Source organism: Rhinolophus sinicus, chromosome 14 (genome assembly GCF_057876585.1).
Source record: "Rhinolophus sinicus isolate RSI-liver-muscle chromosome 14, RSI-T2T, whole genome shotgun sequence".
Classification (NCBI taxonomy): domain Eukaryota; kingdom Metazoa; phylum Chordata; class Mammalia; order Chiroptera; family Rhinolophidae; genus Rhinolophus; species Rhinolophus sinicus.
This window is the reverse complement of record NC_142514.1, coordinates 139568718-139587810: the sequence shown is the minus strand read 5'-3', so window position 1 is coordinate 139587810 and position 19093 is coordinate 139568718. Positions and strand designations below refer to the sequence as shown.

At 39.6% G+C, this 19093-nt stretch overlaps 1 protein-coding gene across 3 annotated transcripts in view; it reads left to right on the top strand.

Moving 5' to 3' along the window:
• POLD3 (DNA polymerase delta 3, accessory subunit) overlaps positions 1-18858 on the top strand; it is a 44871-nt gene extending 26013 nt beyond the window's left edge. For all 3 annotated transcript variants that reach the window (XM_019744423.3, XM_019744422.3, XM_074335773.2), the window contains 5 exons: positions 1581-1743; positions 4148-4254; positions 9824-9933; positions 11096-11174; positions 16485-18858. In XM_019744423.3, the coding sequence (XP_019599982.1) occupies positions 1581-1743; positions 4148-4254; positions 9824-9933; positions 11096-11174; positions 16485-16687 (662 nt within the window). In that variant the 3' untranslated portion in view covers positions 16688-18858. The remainder of the gene's footprint in view (positions 1-1580; positions 1744-4147; positions 4255-9823; positions 9934-11095; positions 11175-16484) is intronic.
• Positions 18859-19093: the final 235 nt, after the last annotated feature.

The window sequence follows — 19093 nt, the reverse complement described above, 5'->3', positions numbered from 1 at the left end:
AGCAGCCTTTGGAGTTAGGAGCATGGAGCTCTAACCGCCTGAGCCACCGGGCCGGCCCCTCTTTTTTATTTTTATACTGTAGATGGTTTATGCTATTTTACAACATATAACCGAAGCTACTTATTGGAGATCCTCATGCTGTTTTCAACTTTCTACGAGTTTTGTGACTTTTCTTGAAAAAAAAACCCAAAAAACTATCACTGAATATAGCATATAATTTCTATATATTTCTTCTCTACTATATTTTGCCATGTATAATGCACAGCCACGTTTTTTACCCAAACTTTCAGGGGAAAAATATCTTTCAATTTAATTTTTTAATTCAAATTTTTCTTTGCTTAGGTACTTGGTTTTTTATTTGTTTAGGTACTTGTTTTTTGTATTATAAAGGAAATTTAGCGTTTATTGTTAACATATTGTGGTACAAAACATTTTATGTAACAAATAATTACAAAACACAGGAACAGATACAAGGTAAAAGAAATTTTGCATACTGGTAAGAAATTTACGATATTTGTGCCTCATAGAAGACCAAGAACTCTTCGTCATTGCAAGTTCCTTGTAAGTTCAACAAAACCTATTATTGTATTCCAGGGTATTTTGCATACAGATACTGTTATTGATTTCTAGAGTTACACTTTTAACTCATAAGAATAAATAAAAGAATTAAAAACATATAGGTACGGAATTAGTACTGCTCATGTATAATGCGCTTCCTTATTTTTCCCTCACATATTTGGGCAAAAAAGTGCACATTACACACGGCAAAATACAGTAATTTCTCAGCTAGCCAGGCCCATCCTGCTTGCATTTCTTAATTCTCCGCACTACACAGTGGTGGTTTTTGTGTTTTGCAGCTTGGTGTAGGGAAAAGGTTAAGGACTTTGGGGAGTTAAACTGACTTAGGTTGAAGTCCTGGCTCCTACCTTTTTTATCCTTGGGTAAATCACTTAACCTTATATACTGATCTCTTTTAACCCTTATGATAATCTTGTAAATATTATTCCCATTTTTACAGATAAGACTGATTTTTAGATAAAAGAACTTGCCCAGAGTGAAGCAGGATTTGAACCAAACTTTTCTGATTCCAAAATAGTCTTTCAATTATATCATTAAGGTAGTAGTACATGAAAGTATCCAGGCTTAAAAAGATAGACTACAATAGAAAGAAAATAGATCTTTGTAGACATTTCTGTTGTCACTATTTATAAGCTGTGTACTCTTGGGTACATCTTTTAATCCCTCTGTCTTAGTTTCCTCATGTAACAAATGAGAAGGATGATACCTCATAAAGTTGTATTTGTTTTGTCTAAACTCTGCTTTTACTATCATTTGCCCTGTGGGCTATGATACTAGGAGGGATTAGCAGGAGGCAGAAATGAAAACAGCTATAGCTAGAGTGGTAGTTGGAAAGGCGAAATGCTCTCTGACTAGACCATGAGCTCTGTTAGGACAGGGACTATGTTTTCATCCCTTTAGTCCCTGCTCCTAACATATTACCTGGCACTTAGTAGACTGTCAAAGGAATGATAGATTAATATTGCATGATGGGTTTATATATCATCTGCTATACTTTGTAGATAAACTTAAAGTCAATTTGGATTCAGAACAAGCCGTGAAAGAAGAAAAAATAGTGGAACAACCTCCAGTGTCTGTCACTGAACCAAAGCTGGCAGCCCCAGCAGGCCTGAAGAAATCCAGCAAAAAAGCAGAGCCTGTTAAGATGCAGAAGGAGAAAAAAAGGTAGGAAAATTTTGTCACTTGTGGGGGAAGAGTGTTTCTCCTGGGGGTGAGAAGGTCTGTTTGGGCTTACTGGCAGTGGGGAGTTTTCAGTTGAGCACTAAATCCTACTTAATGCCTTAGGGATACAGCTATATAACCAAAGTGAGGGGAGAAGCTCAATATCTAGTAAAGTAGAACTGGAATCAAGCAGTTTAGATCATTTAGAGCCCAAAGTCATTTTTTGGGGCCCTATTGATCTAAATTGATTGTCTTTTCTCCTTCATTTGAAATTTGTGGACATGGCATAAGTATGCCTGATTATGTGGCTGTTTTTCACTTCAAATTGCAAATGAGGGGTCAAATTTAAGAGAAAACGTTCTTTGTTTTCTTTTTATATCAATGAGTTTATTTTTCAAGTGGTAAAATGTAATTAGAAAAGAAAATAAAAAGCACACAAGCTGTTAAAAATGGATCCAGGAATTTGAGACACTACCTCATAGCTGGTAGGAATTAGTCTGTTGAAAGAAATTCTAAAGGACACTGTCGGCACTGATAGGCCCAGAAATACTTGACTTTTGTGGCAAGGTTGGGGCTACTCCAACAGAAAACATCAACACAATGCTGACGTTTCAGAGGGTCAAGGCTCTGTCCAGTGGACCTCACCTCACATGTGATATAGATGGATTAAAACGCCCCAGCCATGGACATAACACTCGGTGGTGGTGGTCATTACCAAGAATGCATTCAGTATTTCACCACTAAGTGTGATGTTAACTGTATATTTTTAGTAGATGCCTTTACCAGATGGAGGCAGTTCTATTCCTAGTTTGCTGAGGGGTACTATTATGAATGGGTGTTGAATTTTGACAGACACTTTTTCTGCCTTTATTGAGGTGATCATACAGTGTTTCTCTTAATGTGAATTACATTGACTGGTTTTCAAATGTTAAACCAACCTTGCATTCTTGGGATAAACTCTGCACTTGGTTGTGATGTATTATCCTTTTTACATATTGCTGGATTCTATTTGTTAATATTATAAGGATTTTTTGCCTCTACATTTGAGGATTATGGATCAGTTATTTAAGTATAGATCAGTTATTTTCTAGTAACATATTAATCAGATTTCGGTATCAGTTATGCTAACTTCTTGGTTGGAAGGCGTTTCCTCTGTTTTCTGAAAAAAATTGTGTATGATACTATTTCTTTCTTAAAAGTTTGATAATATTCACAAGTGAATCTGAGCCTTGAGTTTTCTTTGTGGGAAGGTTTGTTTGTTTGTTCCAATGAATTTTATTTCTTTAAATAGAGCTATATGAATTTTCTTGTTATTTTTGGGTTTGGTTCTGTTTTTAAAGGCATTTATTTCTTTTAAATTGAGTTTATTGGTGTAAAGTTGTTCATAATATCGCCTTATTCTTGGTTTAGGGAGTAGCTATTAAAATCCTTATCTGTAGTTATCACTGCAGATTTCTTCATTCTTTCATTCCTAATATTAGTAATATGTATTTTTGTCTTTTTTATCAGTCTTGTAAAAGGCTTATTAATTTTATTAATGTTTGCCCCCAAAATAATGACTTTTAACTTTGTTAATTTTCTCTATTTTTATTTCACTGATTGGTGCTCTTTATTATTTCCTTCTACTTATTTTGAGTTTATCTTTTTCCAGCTTAAGGTAGAAAAGTAAGTTAATATTTAAAGTTACATAAGAAATAAAGTACTTGAAGATAAAAACTGTATCTCTAACACACATTGGACATTTGATAAATTATTTGTTGATTGAATAGTGTGATGGAGTATCATAATTTCAAGATAGAGTGTAGGTTTTTTATTATGTCATTAGAATCCCTTAAGGTCTTATGTCTCTAAGCCTTTGCTTATATTGTTCTTTCTCTTTAAAGTATGCATCTCCCTTTTCTATCTGATGAACTTCACCTTTTCAAGTTTTTAAGCGAGAGTCATATCCCATAATATTTGTCCAGGAAGATTCACCACATTGCATTATAGTTAGTAGTGTTTCTGTTTTTCTGGCCAGAGCTTCTTGAGAATAGTATTTTCTTGATCTTTGTGTCCTCAGTGTTTAGCAAAGAGCCTTGAATATATATGTAGGTAGTAGCTGTTTGTTTAATGCTTTTTAATTATTGAAAGGCCAATAGGGGAAGTTAAGAATTTAGAAAGGTTCTTGATTACCTGGTAGTAGCTTCCAGTGGTTTGTAGAGAGCTAGAGAAGATTTGTATTCTGGTCACCCCATAAAATGACCTAGTTGTGGTCAGTTAGCCTTGAGAAGAATTCTTGTTAGTCTATTTTAACTTTCTATCCTTTGGAACTAAGATCATGAGTTATGAAGCAAGACCCATAGTAGCATATGAATACTTACATTTTTATTTTGTGTCAAATGCTTAAATTTTTCCTGCATGGCAACAGGGGGAAGCGAGTGGAGTTATCTGATGATGAGACAAAAGAAACTGAAAACACAAAGAAAAAGAGGAGAAGAATCAAACTTCCTGAGTCTGATAGCAGTGAAGATGAAGGTGGGCATTGCAATTGTTTTTGGGCTGGTGGGATTGTCTCAGTCAGTTTCAGCTACTGTAACAATAATACCAAAGACTGGGGGGCTTAAACAACAGAAATTTATTCCTCATGGTTTGGAAGGTTGGGAAATCCAAAATCAAGGTGCTGGCTGATTCATTTCCTGGTGAGAGCTCTCTTCCTCGTTTGCAGAAGGACACCTTTTTGCTGTATCCTCACATGGCAGGGAGAGAGAACATCTTTCTCATGTCTCTAATAAGGGCACTAATCTCATTCATGAGGGCTCTACTCTTACGACTCACTTAGCTCCCAAAGTCCCCACCTCCAAGTCCCATCACATTAGGGATTAGGGCTTCAACATATGGATTTGGAGGAAACTCATTCAGTCCATAGCAGGGGTCAATTCTTATTCTCAAAGAGCTAAAAGGTCATTTATTATGGGTCATAATGACAGTAGGAATCCTAGCTTTGATACACACATAGCACCTATTTCTGTTTAAAATCTACTTTAGCCTTTTGACCAGAACTATCATTTTCTTGTAATTTGCCAAAATAACACAAAGGGAGAGAAAAAGGGTTATTAATATATATCATTAAAGACCTTTTCTTTTTTAAAAAAATAAACTGGAGATGTTCCGTTCCTGTGACTTTGAAAAGAGGTTATGTTGTAGCTGTCAAGGCTGTGGGTGGTCTTTCACACCATATAAGTAATACATTGCTAAGATGAAGAATCTTCAGTGTCATTGTTGAAAGAGAATGACGTCATGGGCCCTTCCTGTTTTAGGTTATAGACATTGTTGTAAGATAAGCAAACAGAGTAAGGGGAAGATTCTCACCTAGAAAATTAATGTGCCTTTTAAAAGAATATCAAGTATTCTAAGAGCCAAGATCTCTTCCCAAATTGTGTATAAAAATGTATAGGAAGAGAAGGAGGCTTAAGAGAAAGACACCTGGGTTGATATGTCAAATGGCTTTTACCCTGAAAAGCCTGCTTTGAGAACCAGTGAAGAGCTTGAGTTGCTATAACTGCTTCTCCATGAATTCATGCCGTAATAGGTATAAAACATTTTAGGAAATGGGGGGAGGGAGGAACCATTAGTCCAAAGGAATTCAGCATCACATAAAGGTATAGAGACAAAAGCAAAGAAACTGATACTGAGAGAGATAAAAACAGTGCAAAAAAAAAAGAACCTGTTATGCTGTTGAAGGACAAAACTAAACTTGTTAGATTCTACTCTTACCACAAACTGCTATAAGAACTGAAAATGGTAACAAGCTCCCCAAAAGGGGGTAGTAGCCCAACCATACCCCCTGTTCTTGAGTGGAAAAAACACTATATATGTATATATAATGGCAACAGAAGTGAACAGACCTAAGAAATTGTACAAGGAGGTTAAATCTGGCTGTAACAGAGGTGCTACGTTTCCCCGAAAATAAGACCTAGCCGGACAATCAGCTCTAATGCGTCTTTTGGAGCAAAAATTAATATAAGACCTGGTCGTCTATTATAGTAAAATAAGACTGGGTCTTATATTAATTTTTGCTCCAAAAGACGCATTAGAGCTGATTGTCTGGCTAGGTCTTATTTTCGGGGAAACAGTACATCTTTGACTCTTCTGTGGATTTAGATCTTACCTGTCTGCTTACACATTAAAATTTACGGCCTCTGATATCCTGTGAGAGGTCCAGTGCCCACCAGAGCCATGGTTTTTAATGACTCCATGGAATGGGTAGGAATAGGGCATTGTGGGCATCGCAGAGGGGCAGTGGCTATATACTTACTCCATGTCATTTATCAAAATGCTTCCACCACAATTACTGAAAGGAAGATTCCCAAGTGTGTGAATGAAGCAACCATCAAGGAACATTCTGACCAGTTAAGAATTAAGGAAATAGAGGCCATTCTATGCAGACACATGGGAAAATAATTAGGAAGTAATTTAGGAATATGTGCTAATTGGAAGAGTCTGGAAAAGTCTTTGAAGCCGTGAGCCTAATGTACATTAAAAAGGTACTAGATACTGTCGTGTTAGTGAAGGGGTTGGCTCTAAGTCAAGGAATTACTGTGGTTGATTGAGCACTCGTTACGTACTTCTGAAATACTCTGTAGTTCTGACCCTTAGCCCACAAAAATATACCCGTATGTGATTAGAAATATGAGTGGGGTTATTTAGTTTGGAAAGGAGTGAGAAGAAATGCGATAGAGGTAGACAACCTATAGTAACAGGTGGTATAGAGCAGAGGCTCTGAGATTTTTTCTCTGGCAAAGATAATTTTTGGCATCTGACTAAATGTATAAACCTTGGCCATTTTACCCCTAAATTTCTTTTTTGTCTCAAAGCCAGTGGGATTTTATTTTAAACCTTCGCACAGACTCTAAACTATTATTGTTTTATTCTTGTTACACTGAATATGTGCTGTTAGTCCAGTAGGTGGTCTTTAGCTCGAAGTTAGCAGATGAGCAGCAGGAGTGGAGGGAATGGCAGGGACTTGGGGGTCAGGCAGACTGAGTTTCAATCTGACCTCCGCCACTTACTCTGTGACACTTCAGACAGATTATTTCTTCAATTCCTTCTTTTCTCATCTCTAAAATGGGGAACTATGTAGGCTTTTAGAAACCGTGTAGGCTTTTTATGAACATCAAATAAGATGACGTGTCAAGAGTGGGTTTTCTTACTATTCACCCCCACTTTTCCTATTGAGGTGTTCAGTAAGTGTTTAATGTAGTAAATACACTCGCAGGTATTCTCAGAAAATTCCCTTCAACTTCATATCCTTAACTCTCTATTCAAGGAACTATTCCTTTTGCCTTCTCCCTGGCAGTGATAAGTACCTTTAGCACTTCTATATACTCTCTTTGTAAAGTGAGAAAAGGCCAGACACAGAAAGAAAGAACATTAAGAAGTACCATCTACATTGCAAGGAAGAAATCATTTTAACCAATATGTTTAAGTCTTTGCTAACATTTTCAGTCTTTGCAAGTTGCTTATGGAGAATCGTTAAACAAATGGCCTCTCTCTTTAGGTTAAAATAGGTAGTTTAAACTTTTTCCTAGGAAGTTATGAATGATTTCCAGGAATTCTAATTACGAATCTCTGCCAGAAAACTGATAAACAGTGGTTACATTGCTGGACCCTTGAAATTAGTTTTACCACAGTCTTATTCTGCCCCAACAAAGGGTGCTTTCCTGGGATAAGTGATGTTTCACTACTTGAGTACCTTTCATCTGAAGAGCTGCAAATTCGTTACAAATATATGTAAATTACACTCATGCAGCAAACATTTCTTATGCTATGTAACTAAAATATATTAAGGGAGAATGCATGGCCTGATAATAGACTAATGCTGACACAGATGGATTTTAGCATATGAATGTGGGCAAGTATTTTTTTTTTAGATGTCTTTGAACCTCAGTTGTACAAAACAGAGGTAATAGTACTAGTAATAATGATTTTGAGAATGAATCAATGTTATAAGAATGAATGTTTGTAAAGCCCAGAAAATTCTCATTGTTTTTCTGATCCTTCCTTTAAAATATATTTTTTTAATTTAAATACCTACATACAATTTCAAAAATGAGATAAAATAAAGTTTTATAATAGATAGTAACCTCTCCTATTTGACTCATCTAATTGACTGATGTTTCTCCTGTCAACTGTCTCCCATCTACCCTCATCTTCCAAGATTTGTTGAAATTTCTTATTCATTAAGAGCTCTTGGCTCCTCTCCTGCCCTATTCCTTGGTATGGGGGCATTACAACATTTCACTCCTTTGTTATCATTATAATGTTTCTCTTTGGGGATGTGTGGAAGGGAGAGGGAGAGATGTTCTGGTATGTGCTTACTTGACCAGGAAGCCCCTCCTCCCAAATTTAGTTCAGAAAACGACTGTTTTCCTTTAGTTAAAAAAAATGGTTACTGTGTATTCAGTGCCAGGGAAATCATGGTACCTCTGCCTCTATGGAACTTCAAGTGTGGAGGGGAGATACACATTTCCATCCAGTGCCATGAGAGGGGTCTTGGTGACACCGGGATGAAGTGTTTTCCTTGGTTAAGGCAAGAGGTTACAGAACTGGAAATAGAATTAAGAACTAATTGTGTCACTGTGAGTACTCAAATTCCTTGTCTTTGGCTTCCTTCCTCACTGCATAAACTTTCCTCCTACCACTGCAACACATCGTAACACAGCTTTCTTAATACCTTCAGAAAAATGGGTGCTTGGTTTGGTTTGACTTTTCTTTTGCTTGCCTGAGCGCCCGTCATGTTCTAGCCTCCCAGAGATGGGTTATTAGCTGGACTACTTTTTCTCAGCGTTTCTGTCTCTTGTGTCCCGTAGCTTATAAAGTTTTAGGGCCCGTTTCATACTTGAAGTGTATAATTTATTGTTTCATTCTGGCTCTTGTTCTGCTTCACCTCTTCAGGTCATTTGGCCTTGAACCCGCCACTGTCATAATTTTTAACACTGACCTAATCAGTTGGGAGAATTTCAGATCCAAGGCTTGTGCTGAGAGTTTGAATACTGCCAGGAGACTCAGGGAGCAGGTGAAGCTAAGCAGCTACCCAGTCCCTTGACCAGCAATTTGTGGTGATTAAGCAATAGGTCAGCTGAGGATTTTCACTTCCCTTCCCATGGGCCTTATACTGAGACCACTGTTTCTGGAACTATTTAGAAATGATGGGGTCCCTCTTGTGGTACTCTCTTCTCGGGTGATACCACTTCCATAGCAGTGTTTCTTTCCAGAAAGTGTTCTGCTCATCTCAGCGCAGCCAAACAAGCCTCATCAGTGGGGCAGTCTCTAGAAGCAGTTCCCATACAGCATGTCAAGCATGTCTTAGAGCTGTAACTGTGACCATTGCAAAGATGACCCCTCCCTCCCCCCTCCCACCAAGGGTTATGCTCTTAACATCAGCTGGAAAGTTTCAGGCTCACAAACTTCTCAAGTGATTGCAAATAGTCCTCAGACCACAGTCACAGAGACGCTGGCACGGACCGTTTGGTATAATCTGAGCATTATCTCCACTTACTCGATCTTAAGAGACAGTGTCTGGTCCGGAATGGTAAGGCAGCATGCGATAGTTGGAGTAGTAAGGCTGAGGGATCAGACTGACTTGGGTTTAAAACCTTCTGCCTCAGTTGCAGGTTCTTTGACCTTGGCAAGTTAAGCTCTCTAAACCTCTGTTTACTCAGATCTAATGTGTGGGTAATAATATTTGTCTCTTAGGGTTGTTGTGAGGATAAAGTAAAACAAGTGATAGACATGACTCATAGTAGGTGATCAGTGAATATTTATAAAACAACATCCTACCCTGATTTATCTGTAAAGTAAAAAGTTTAGCTAAGATAATCTCTAAAAGTACATTCCAGCTCTAATAATTCTCAATTCTCTGATTTTCTTTGTATAATAAAATGTAGGAGTATATTTTAAAGATATATAACTGTAGAGTCTGTGGTTGTCATGAATTACTGCTTGCAAAATGTCCTTTGTTGGCCGTGGAAACTTAGCCAGTGGAGAAGGTGATGTACCAGATAGTGGCGTAGCTCTCTTATCTCCTTTTGTCTCGTTATTTCAGTCATACCAGATTCTCCGGGGGTTTATGAAGCTGAGTCACCCTCGCCCCCACCGCCTGCATCTCCGCCTCCTGAACCGCTGCCTCCGGCTGAGCCAGAGCCTCCTATAAAGGTACAACTTCACTGGGATGGTTGCTTTTCCATGGGTCTTTTTTCACCCAAGGACCTAAACCTAAATCAGTTCTCTGCCGTGTGCTTCACAGATGCCAGTAGGTGGCTTTTGCCTCATTCTGCATTCTTGTAGCTCATACAGAATAGACACTCCCTCTCTTCTCGCCTGAAGTGAGATTTCAACTGTAGGGAAAAGTCTCAGGAAGGTTGCAGAGGTAGATCCTGGAAGCTGTGTGGGGTTTCGTGATCTCCGGCACTGGGGCTGCTGTGCCAACAACTCCTGTTGGAATTGTGCAAAGGAGGTCTTGCCTGCGTCAGAGCAAAGTGTGTGAAAGATACAGAACAAACAACTTGTGCACATTGGTTGCTCTTCAGAAGGTCTTCTGGAAAGGGGCTAAATAAGAAAAGCTGGCAACAAATGGGGAAATGTGGTTTTGAGCGATGTTCAGCCGCATCGTGTCTACATCTATTGGTGTAGAAAAGGAGTTGAGAAGATGGGTGCTGACAAGTTCTTGTTTTTCCTTTATGACTATCAGTTTTCCTTAATATATTAAGACTGTCATTTGTATTTTGCATTAATCTCTTCATTTGTTGAAGAGAAAATGGGATTAAAGACCAGTGGAGATGAACGGAAATTGGTATTGGGAATACCAGCCTAAGACTAAGTTGTATCGGTGTAGAGTTGCAGTGTCAAGGCTGAAACAGCAGGTATCTCCAGCGAGCACAGATGCCATGGAAACCCGGGTCTGGTTTAGGGGCCTTCCCTGTGCGCTCCCGGTACGTCTCCCCAGCTGCCATTAGAGCCCTTACCACAGTGGATTGCAGTGGTCTGTTTCCCTCGTCTTTCTCCTCCACGGCGGTCCTTGTCTTATTCATCCTTTTAACTTGTGGTGCCTGCAGTACCCACAGGTTTTTACTCAACATATTACTTTTCTTCTCAGAAACAATGAAATGTCAAGTCTGCATATACAATAAGCATAACTTACCTTTTTGGTAGGGAGGGCTGTTCCCCTAAAAGGAAATGTGTAGAATTCCTTGTTCAAATTTTTATCATCATGGAATAGTAGAGGTTGATTATTACAAATTGAAAAGCTTTTGTTATTTTTCTCTAATTGCACGGTCACCTTCATGTTGTAACTTCCGATCTTCCTCTGATCTTTTAGAGCTTAAGTGGAGAAAACAAAAGAAAACGAAAGCGTGTGCTGAAATCTAAAAACTTTGTGGACGACGAAGGCTGCATGGGTAAGAAGGATTTGGGGCTCCAAATCTAGAGATAGCATTATTACCATGGAGAGGCACCACAATCCTTTATAGAGCAGCGTCCGTGAGACTTTAATATGTGTGTGACTCACCCCCATGTGACACCGTCCTGCTCGTCTGGCCCAGACTTTGAGTAGCAGAGTATAGAGACCGTTCTGAGAGAGGTTAGAACACTTGGGTTCTTGTTAGGGCCGTACACTGTAAAAATAAGCTTTGAGATCTTGGATGAAAGTTAGGTCACCTCTGGTGGGGAGTTCTTTGATCTGTGGAATGGAGGTGAAATATCTATTTTGCCTGTATGTGGGGTTGTGAAGAGTCAGGTAAGGTAATATATCTAAAAACACTTTCAAGATGGAAACCACAATACTAAATTAAGATGATGTTATCACAGATGTTGAGAAACTTTTTTTTTTTTTAGAATGGTCATTTTATACATTTGAACAGTGGAAAAGAAGCTCCAAAGATGATTAAGCTCTGAGTAGAGTGTCACAAGTCTTTGGTATTTTGTCCCATTTGTTCTTCACAGAGATATAACTTCCAAGTCACTTCCTTAATGTTTCCTATTTGTAAGGCCTGCTAGGTACAAATATGTGCTTTTTATGGAGGCCTAGAGGGGAATAGAATTTAGGCTTTGAGACAACCTAAGTGTCCATTGACAGATGAACGGATAAAGAAATTGTGGTATGTATGTATATATGTATATATGTATGTGTACACACACACACGGTGCCAAAAAAGTATATACACATTTTAAGAAAGGAAACAACTATTAAAATTACGCTGATGGTAACCACTTTGAGCACCTCTTGTAATTGCAGAAGTCAAACGTGACTTGTATTCATCTTTCGTTATCTGTATGTATGAGTGTTACACAATTTTAATACAATTTTCCTTTCTTATAATGTATAATACAGTATTCCTTAAAATGTGTATACTTTTTTTTTTGGCACTGTGTGTGTGTGTGTGTGTGTGTGTGTGTGTGTGTGTGTGTGTGGAGAGAGGTAGAGAAAAAGAGAGAGAGAGAGAGAGAGAGAAAAGCATGCTTCAAACTTTAATATGCTGTGTGCACACACACCCCAGATTATTCAGCAATTATAAAAACAAGGAAAGCTTGTCATTTGCAACAACATGGATGGACCTAGAGGGTGTTGTGCTAAGTGAAATAAGTCAGACAGGAAAAGACAAATACTGTACTCATATGATCTCATTTACATGTGGAACCTAAAAGATAAAGGGATCAGATTTGTGGTTACCAGAGGCTGGAGTGGGGGGAGGGGGACTAGGAGACATGGTTAAAAGGTACTAACTTCCAGTTACAACATAAGTAAGTACTAGGGGTGTACAGTGTGGTGACTGTAGTTAACACCGTTGTACGATTATGTGAAAGTTGTTTAGAGTCAATCCTAGTTCTTTTGAAAAGGAAAAAAAACTTTGCCTTCTCTTTTTATTTGATCTATATGAGATGATAGATGCTAACTAAATTTATAGCGGTAATCATTTCACAATACGAGTATATGTAAGTCAAACCATTATGCTGTATACTATACAGTGGTGTATTTTAATTATATCTCAGTAAAACCGGAGAATATGTATAGTTAACATTAAAAAAAAGAATTCAGACTTTAAGTGATTGGCTGATTCTTCAGCCATGTTGTAGCTTGTTCTGCCTTTTCCACAATTGAACCAGACTTTTGTGGGGCTTTTAGGATTTAGCCTTGAGGTCCTGGAACAGTATTTCTCTATTTGAAAGAGTTGTGGGTTTAGCCTCTTAAATGTCTTTTAGTTGGATAGCCCATATTGTCATTTCTTCTTTCCTATAGCACATGCCATAGCTTGGCTCTCCTAGAGAAGTATTTTTTCCCTTTCTTGATTTTCCTTGTTCAAATTTTTGTCTAAAAATATTGACTCTGATGAATCAGCTTTTCCTAAGCAATGTGGTTTTTAAAACTAGTGAAGGTATCTTACCGGTTGTGAGCCTTGTCCCATTACCTCCCACCCCCCACTCCTCTGAAAAGGCCTCTGCCATTTCAATGGCCACATATGATCGGGGGAATAAAATTCCTTCCATGTGGAAATTCTGTCTTTTCAATGCCAAATTGATTGTGAGCCTGTGAATTCTGGACTTGGAGTAGTCTGTTTTGTTTTGTTTTGTTTTCAGTCTTCTCACGGTGCATTTTCAAGCTTCTAGATTTGACTGTTGGTGGTCATATATATATTTTCTGTTGAATTTCTTAATCTGTTTTTCTTTCGAATTAAGAGGACAAAAGCATCAGTGCTAGTTTTTTCCTCCTCCTCCTACCCCAAAAGAAAAATGTCAGATGCATTGTTGTGCGAGTTCGTTGGGAATTGTGGCTAATTCCCTATTGTCTTGGCCAGGTGTAGATGTGGGCTTTTTCTGCAGTGCTCTCTCCAGACAGGACTATTAAGAGCCTTGGATGCAACAATGAAAACTGTGCTCACATAGCACTTTAAAAAAAAAAAAAAAAAGGTTTTTAGTCCAAACTCAACCGAATGAATCTTGGCTCCTGTGCCCAACAAAGGCGCTCTGCTTTCCTCTCTACTCAGCCTGCACAGATGTGTCGGCACTGGGGGCTTGCCCTGTCCTTTGCTGGAACAGAATTGGTCTGTGGGTTGAGAAAGCTGGTCTTTTCCTCTCTGTGAGTTTGCTGCAGGCACTCAGAATTGGGCCTCTGAGATAAGTTTGTGGTGGACTTCTGGGCAAGGTGGATTTCTGAGAACAAAACAATTGATGGAAAAGAATTCTGTTACCCATGCGAACTGGGCCTCTTTTGATAGCATCCCAGAAAAGTGGCATGGCGTTCAGCTAAAATAAAGATCCTGTATTTTTAAGTTGAAATCTCCTTTGTCCTGCAGTTTGAAGGAGCTGCAGCTTTGAATACAGAAATGCTCCTTTCAGCTTGTAAAGTGTACCAAGTGTGCTGATGGAGAAATTTTGTTGGTGCTGCCCTGACTGGTTTTTAACTCCCCCACGCAATGCATTGCACAAAATCGCCAATGGGACAATCCGTGGTTTCGTTAATAAGTAATGAAATAATGAGCTATTTGATGCTGGAGTTGAATATTGTAGACATGCTGCCATTTGCATACAGAATATAGTTTATGAAGGAGCAAGCCTATACCATCCACTAGTAGTGAGTCGTGTCTGTATCTATAGATGGCTCTTCAGATTCTCTCGGACTTTGAGATACTGAGTAAATAACAGCTCATAATTTTGTTCCCATACTCCAGTTACATAATGCTTTTGAAGTTGTGTATGAGATGGGGACAGTGTTATGGGGCCGTAATTGCTGAACTGATAGGTATATACCATGGAAATTCCCTAAGTGTCTTAAAGGAACATTTCTCAAACTTTGCTGAGTATATGCATTGCTTGAAGATCTTGCCAAAATTCCAATTCTGATTTAGTAGGCTGGGTTGGCACCTGAGCTTCTGCATTTCTAATAAGCTCCTAGGAGAGTCTAATGCCTTCTGCTCTGTGGAGCACAGGTGACAGTAGGAAGGCCACCTAATATATATTTAACCTATCAGTGTTTTTAGCCGCTAAGTTGGCAGGAGTCAGCAAAGTAAATTCTAGGCTCTTGAAAGTAATGACAAATCCTAGGAACTCTTAGGGAGGGGACTGTTCATTATGTAACCTTAATGGCATTGGAAAGGTAAGGTGAAAGAATACTCCAATGGCAACAGCCTGTGGACCTTCAGCACGGCCGTTGTGAAGGAAAAACTAGCACTGAAGGGCGCTTGCCACGGATGACCTCGCGCGCCTGTATGTTCTGGGAGGAAACATATGCCCATTTTACAGGAGAGGAAAGAAAAGTGATTCTCGGGTCCCTGCCCTACAGCGGCAGCGGCGCCTGAGGACATGTTAGGAAAGCAGCTTCTCAGGTCCATTCCAGACCTCCTGATACCGAAACTGGAAAAAGAGCCTGGCAGTCTGTGTTGTAACAAGCCCCCCTGGGTGATTCTGATGCCCGTTCAAGTTTGAGATTCTATAAATGGCAGACTAGATATTAGAACCGAGATAAATTTGATTCCAAAACCTATGCCGCTAGAACAATTTGATTAATATATTTTATTAGAAAGACATGATCAATAATTAAGAGCTTAAAACTATCATTGTTCTTAAATGTGAAAAAATTCCTTTCACTGTAATCATTTGAACGTTATGCATATTGGCTTACTCTATTCATCTAAGAAAAGATGTTTTTCTTTACTGCTTCTTCGTCAATTTCTGCAGCCAGGAAGGCTGAGAAAGAATTAGATGGCATTGGTTATATCGCTGCTTCAGCTCTCTAAGGTCAGAGGAAGGTGGCATGGAACTGTTTCTTGTGGTTGGTGTAGGCATTGCGGCAACGTTGGAGAGACACCTTCATCAATTCTGTGACCTCATTGTCGGAAGCCATTGTCTGTGCCCTTTGGGGCTTCCTCACAATGACTGCTCACTGCTATAATTCTTTTCAAAGTTTTCACTGGGGAGGGTTCAGGGAGTTTTATTGGCAGGGGAGAAGGTGTAAAATATGCCTTTGGCTGATAGGGAGTAAGAATTGGTAACTATGTTTCTCATTTTATCATTTTCCTTCCTTAAAACGGTCAAGCTTGTCATCTGATAGAGTTTGCTTGGGACAGTTATCTTCATGATGTAGACCACTAAATCTTGGGTTAATTAGCAGTCGTTCAGACCTAAGAACCAAACAACTGAGTTACCTCCCATTCTCTGTACTTAGGATGTGCAGAGAGTGGGTGACATTAGGATAGAGCAAGTTGGGAGGGTCCATGGTGGCGAGCCTAGCTAGACAGGATGGAGACTGGCAAATAGGGCAGAGACTGAGACCAGGAAAACAAGCAATGGAAATAGGCAGGCACTGTGGGTCAGGGAGGGGAGCTCAAAGAAGTCAGTCAAAATATGGGGGTAGAAGTAGGTGTCTGAGGTACAGACAGTACCGTTTGAACTCAGGAAGTTAGCTAACACAGACACGGGCAGGATTCGGACAGTCAAATGATAAGGGCCCGTTTAAAAGCATAGGACATAGCAGTGAGGAAAGCTGGGTGAATGTTTTGATTCTAAGCCCCAACTAGAGGCTGTGTCAACTCAAGATACCACGTACTTCCTACCTGGGGCTTGATCTGATCTCCCAGTGGGAAAAAGTTTTGGTAGAAGATGAGCACACCTCCTTTGATCAGAGGGTCTGAGGGCCCTGGGTGAACGAGACATCTCATTCTCTTGATAGAATCGTGTTCTAAATGGCTCAACCCATTTTTCCCTTCTCCAACCAGTCACTGAAAAAGTCTACGAAAGTGAATCGTGCACAGATAGCGAAGAGGAACCGAAGATGAAGACATCCTCCATACACAGGCCCCCCACCATGGCTGTGAAAAAAGAACCCAAAGAGGAACGAAAGGGCCCCAAGAAAGGGACTGCTGCTCTGGGCAAAGCCAATAGACAAGTGTCCATTACTGGCTTCTTCCAGAGGAAGTGAGCTGCCATCTCTGTTAGGTCAGACATGGAGTGGTCAGGGAGAAGACCAAGACATACAGACTCTCACTTACTGTGTAAGTTCATCCAACGCCACGCCTCACCTATGTCAGAAAACTTCTTCCATCCTGCAAGATGTCTACCGTTGGTTTGTAACCAAAAGGAAATCACCTGGAAGCAAGGGGCAAAAGTATTTAAAAAGCTGGTACCTCCTAATGACATTTTTTAAGCACAATCTTTGACCTGTCAGGAGAATTTACTCCAAAAAAAAAAGTTAGAACAGGTTTCAGAATTCTCACTGAAGCCGTTTAGTGGCGAATTCTCTGCACCCCACCTACCCTTGCCCTGATCCGCTTATGGCTCAGGGGGTTCCTCCTCGTTCCTTTGTATTCTGTGGACTTGTGTGTGTATTCTTTTATCCCTGAATTTTACTGAATGTGTTTACAACTCCCCGTCATCCCTTCCCCACTACCACAGTTCTGTTTGCAGCTGTTTTTTGTAAATCTCTTAACTTGGTTGGACTAAAGGCTGAAACAAAAATCTCCCTGTAATCCTCTTTTCCTCCATCAGAAAGTACACTGACACCCGGCTGCATAGCAGCACATTACTTGTGTTCTACCCCTTTCAGAAAAGCTCTCTAGACCTTCTCTGGCAATTAGTGGTTAGGGAAACGCCTCAGGCACAGCACAAATAGAAATGTAATGTATTCAACTCCACCAGAAATTACTTAGAGTCAGCATTGAGGGTATTAGAGGCTGTCATGGTAGTGACACAGGGTGTGCTTTATACCGTCGGTGATTTTTGTCTCCTCCCCTCTTTCCCACTTTCAATACCTAGAGGGAGAAACCTATAGAATGAAATAAAGGCTGAAAAGAGAAAACCCTTACTACATGCAGTATACAATAGTTAAGTAAAATTTCTTTTTCTCAAGGAAATTGAACATTCAGAAACAGCAATTTCCCAGGAGGGTCATGAGGAAGAACGAAGCACACATTTATAATATAGGTGTTATTCCTCGGCATTTTTAACCCTCCCATTTGCCTAAAACTCTAGGCTCCCCAAGAAGAGGTGGAGTGACTAAGTTGTAAGTAGGTGTAAACTACTAGTAATAAGTGAAACATTTTCATTTGTGACTTAAGGAAACTCATTCATTCCAGTGATGAGTTTAGCAACTTCCATTATGGCTGCACAGTGGGCTCAGTAGACCGAGGTCATGCTGCGGAGGTCTTGCACAGCGAGCTCTGGGGAAAGGAACGCAAGCTCAGCTGCTGGTGTGACTCACTGTGACCAGACGAGGGGTGTCTGACTTGCCCCTTTCACCTTAGCCTAGTGTGTGTCCTAAGGGACAGTCAGCCATCTACTGGTTCAAGTTAGGATTATGACTACCCTTGGATTAACAGTTTCTTGTTTTTTTAATTTTTATTGGGTAACTGTTTTTTCCAGGACCCATCAGCTCCAAGTCAAGTTGTTGTCCTTCAATCTAGTTGTGGAGGGCGCAGCTCAGCTCCAAGTCCAGTCGCCATTTTCAATCTAGTTGCAGGGGGTGCAGCCCACCATCCCATGTGGGAATCAAACCAGCAACCTTGTTAAGAGCTCGCTCTCTATAACCAACTGAGCTAACTGGCTGCCCCAATAGCAGTTTCTTTACGAACTGTCACCCAGCGCTCTCAAGCCAGGCACCCAATGGACTCAAGACCACAGGATTGGGAGATGGCCTTGGCATTACGTCTAGGACTTGAAAAGGCAGAGGCTTTGTGTGCAGCAGGTTGAGTAAAGGTTTGACATATTCCAAACACCTTTCTCTTTTTCAATGGAAAAGGTGGAGAGAAGGATGGAATACCTGGATTTAAAACCTTTTCAAACAACTTCTGGAGAGGAATCAAGGAAAATGTAGTCATTTTTCTAAATGGAAATGAAAACTTAAATTCAGTCTTTTTAAAATTATTATGCTGAGATGCTAATAAACTAAATTTTGAATTGGAAAAGTCTGGTGCTGGTTGGAAGGATAATGCAAATCCTGTGATTGTGATCCTGTGAGCACTATGCCCAGAATGCTGCCTAAACTCTGAGCTGTCTGCAAGACTTAGTAAGTGGTGGCTTTTTCTTCTTTTTATACAAAACTACCATGTTATCCACATGAGTTAAATAAACTTGAGAAGTTGTTTTAAAACAGTGCTTCGAACTGAATGTCTGATGAGTCTGTTATTTGACAGGATGGCAATAGTGTGCAATTATTTAAGCTGAACAGGAACACGGCTGGTTTTTAGTTTATATTGTTAAAACTGCATACCCATAGTCTGAGATGGACAAGTTATTTGCTGCCTTCATCATATTTTCAGCCCTGTGGGAAATCTTAGTTCCAGCCAACTTCATTTTTTAGTTCATTTAGAAGAAAATCTACTCCTGATTT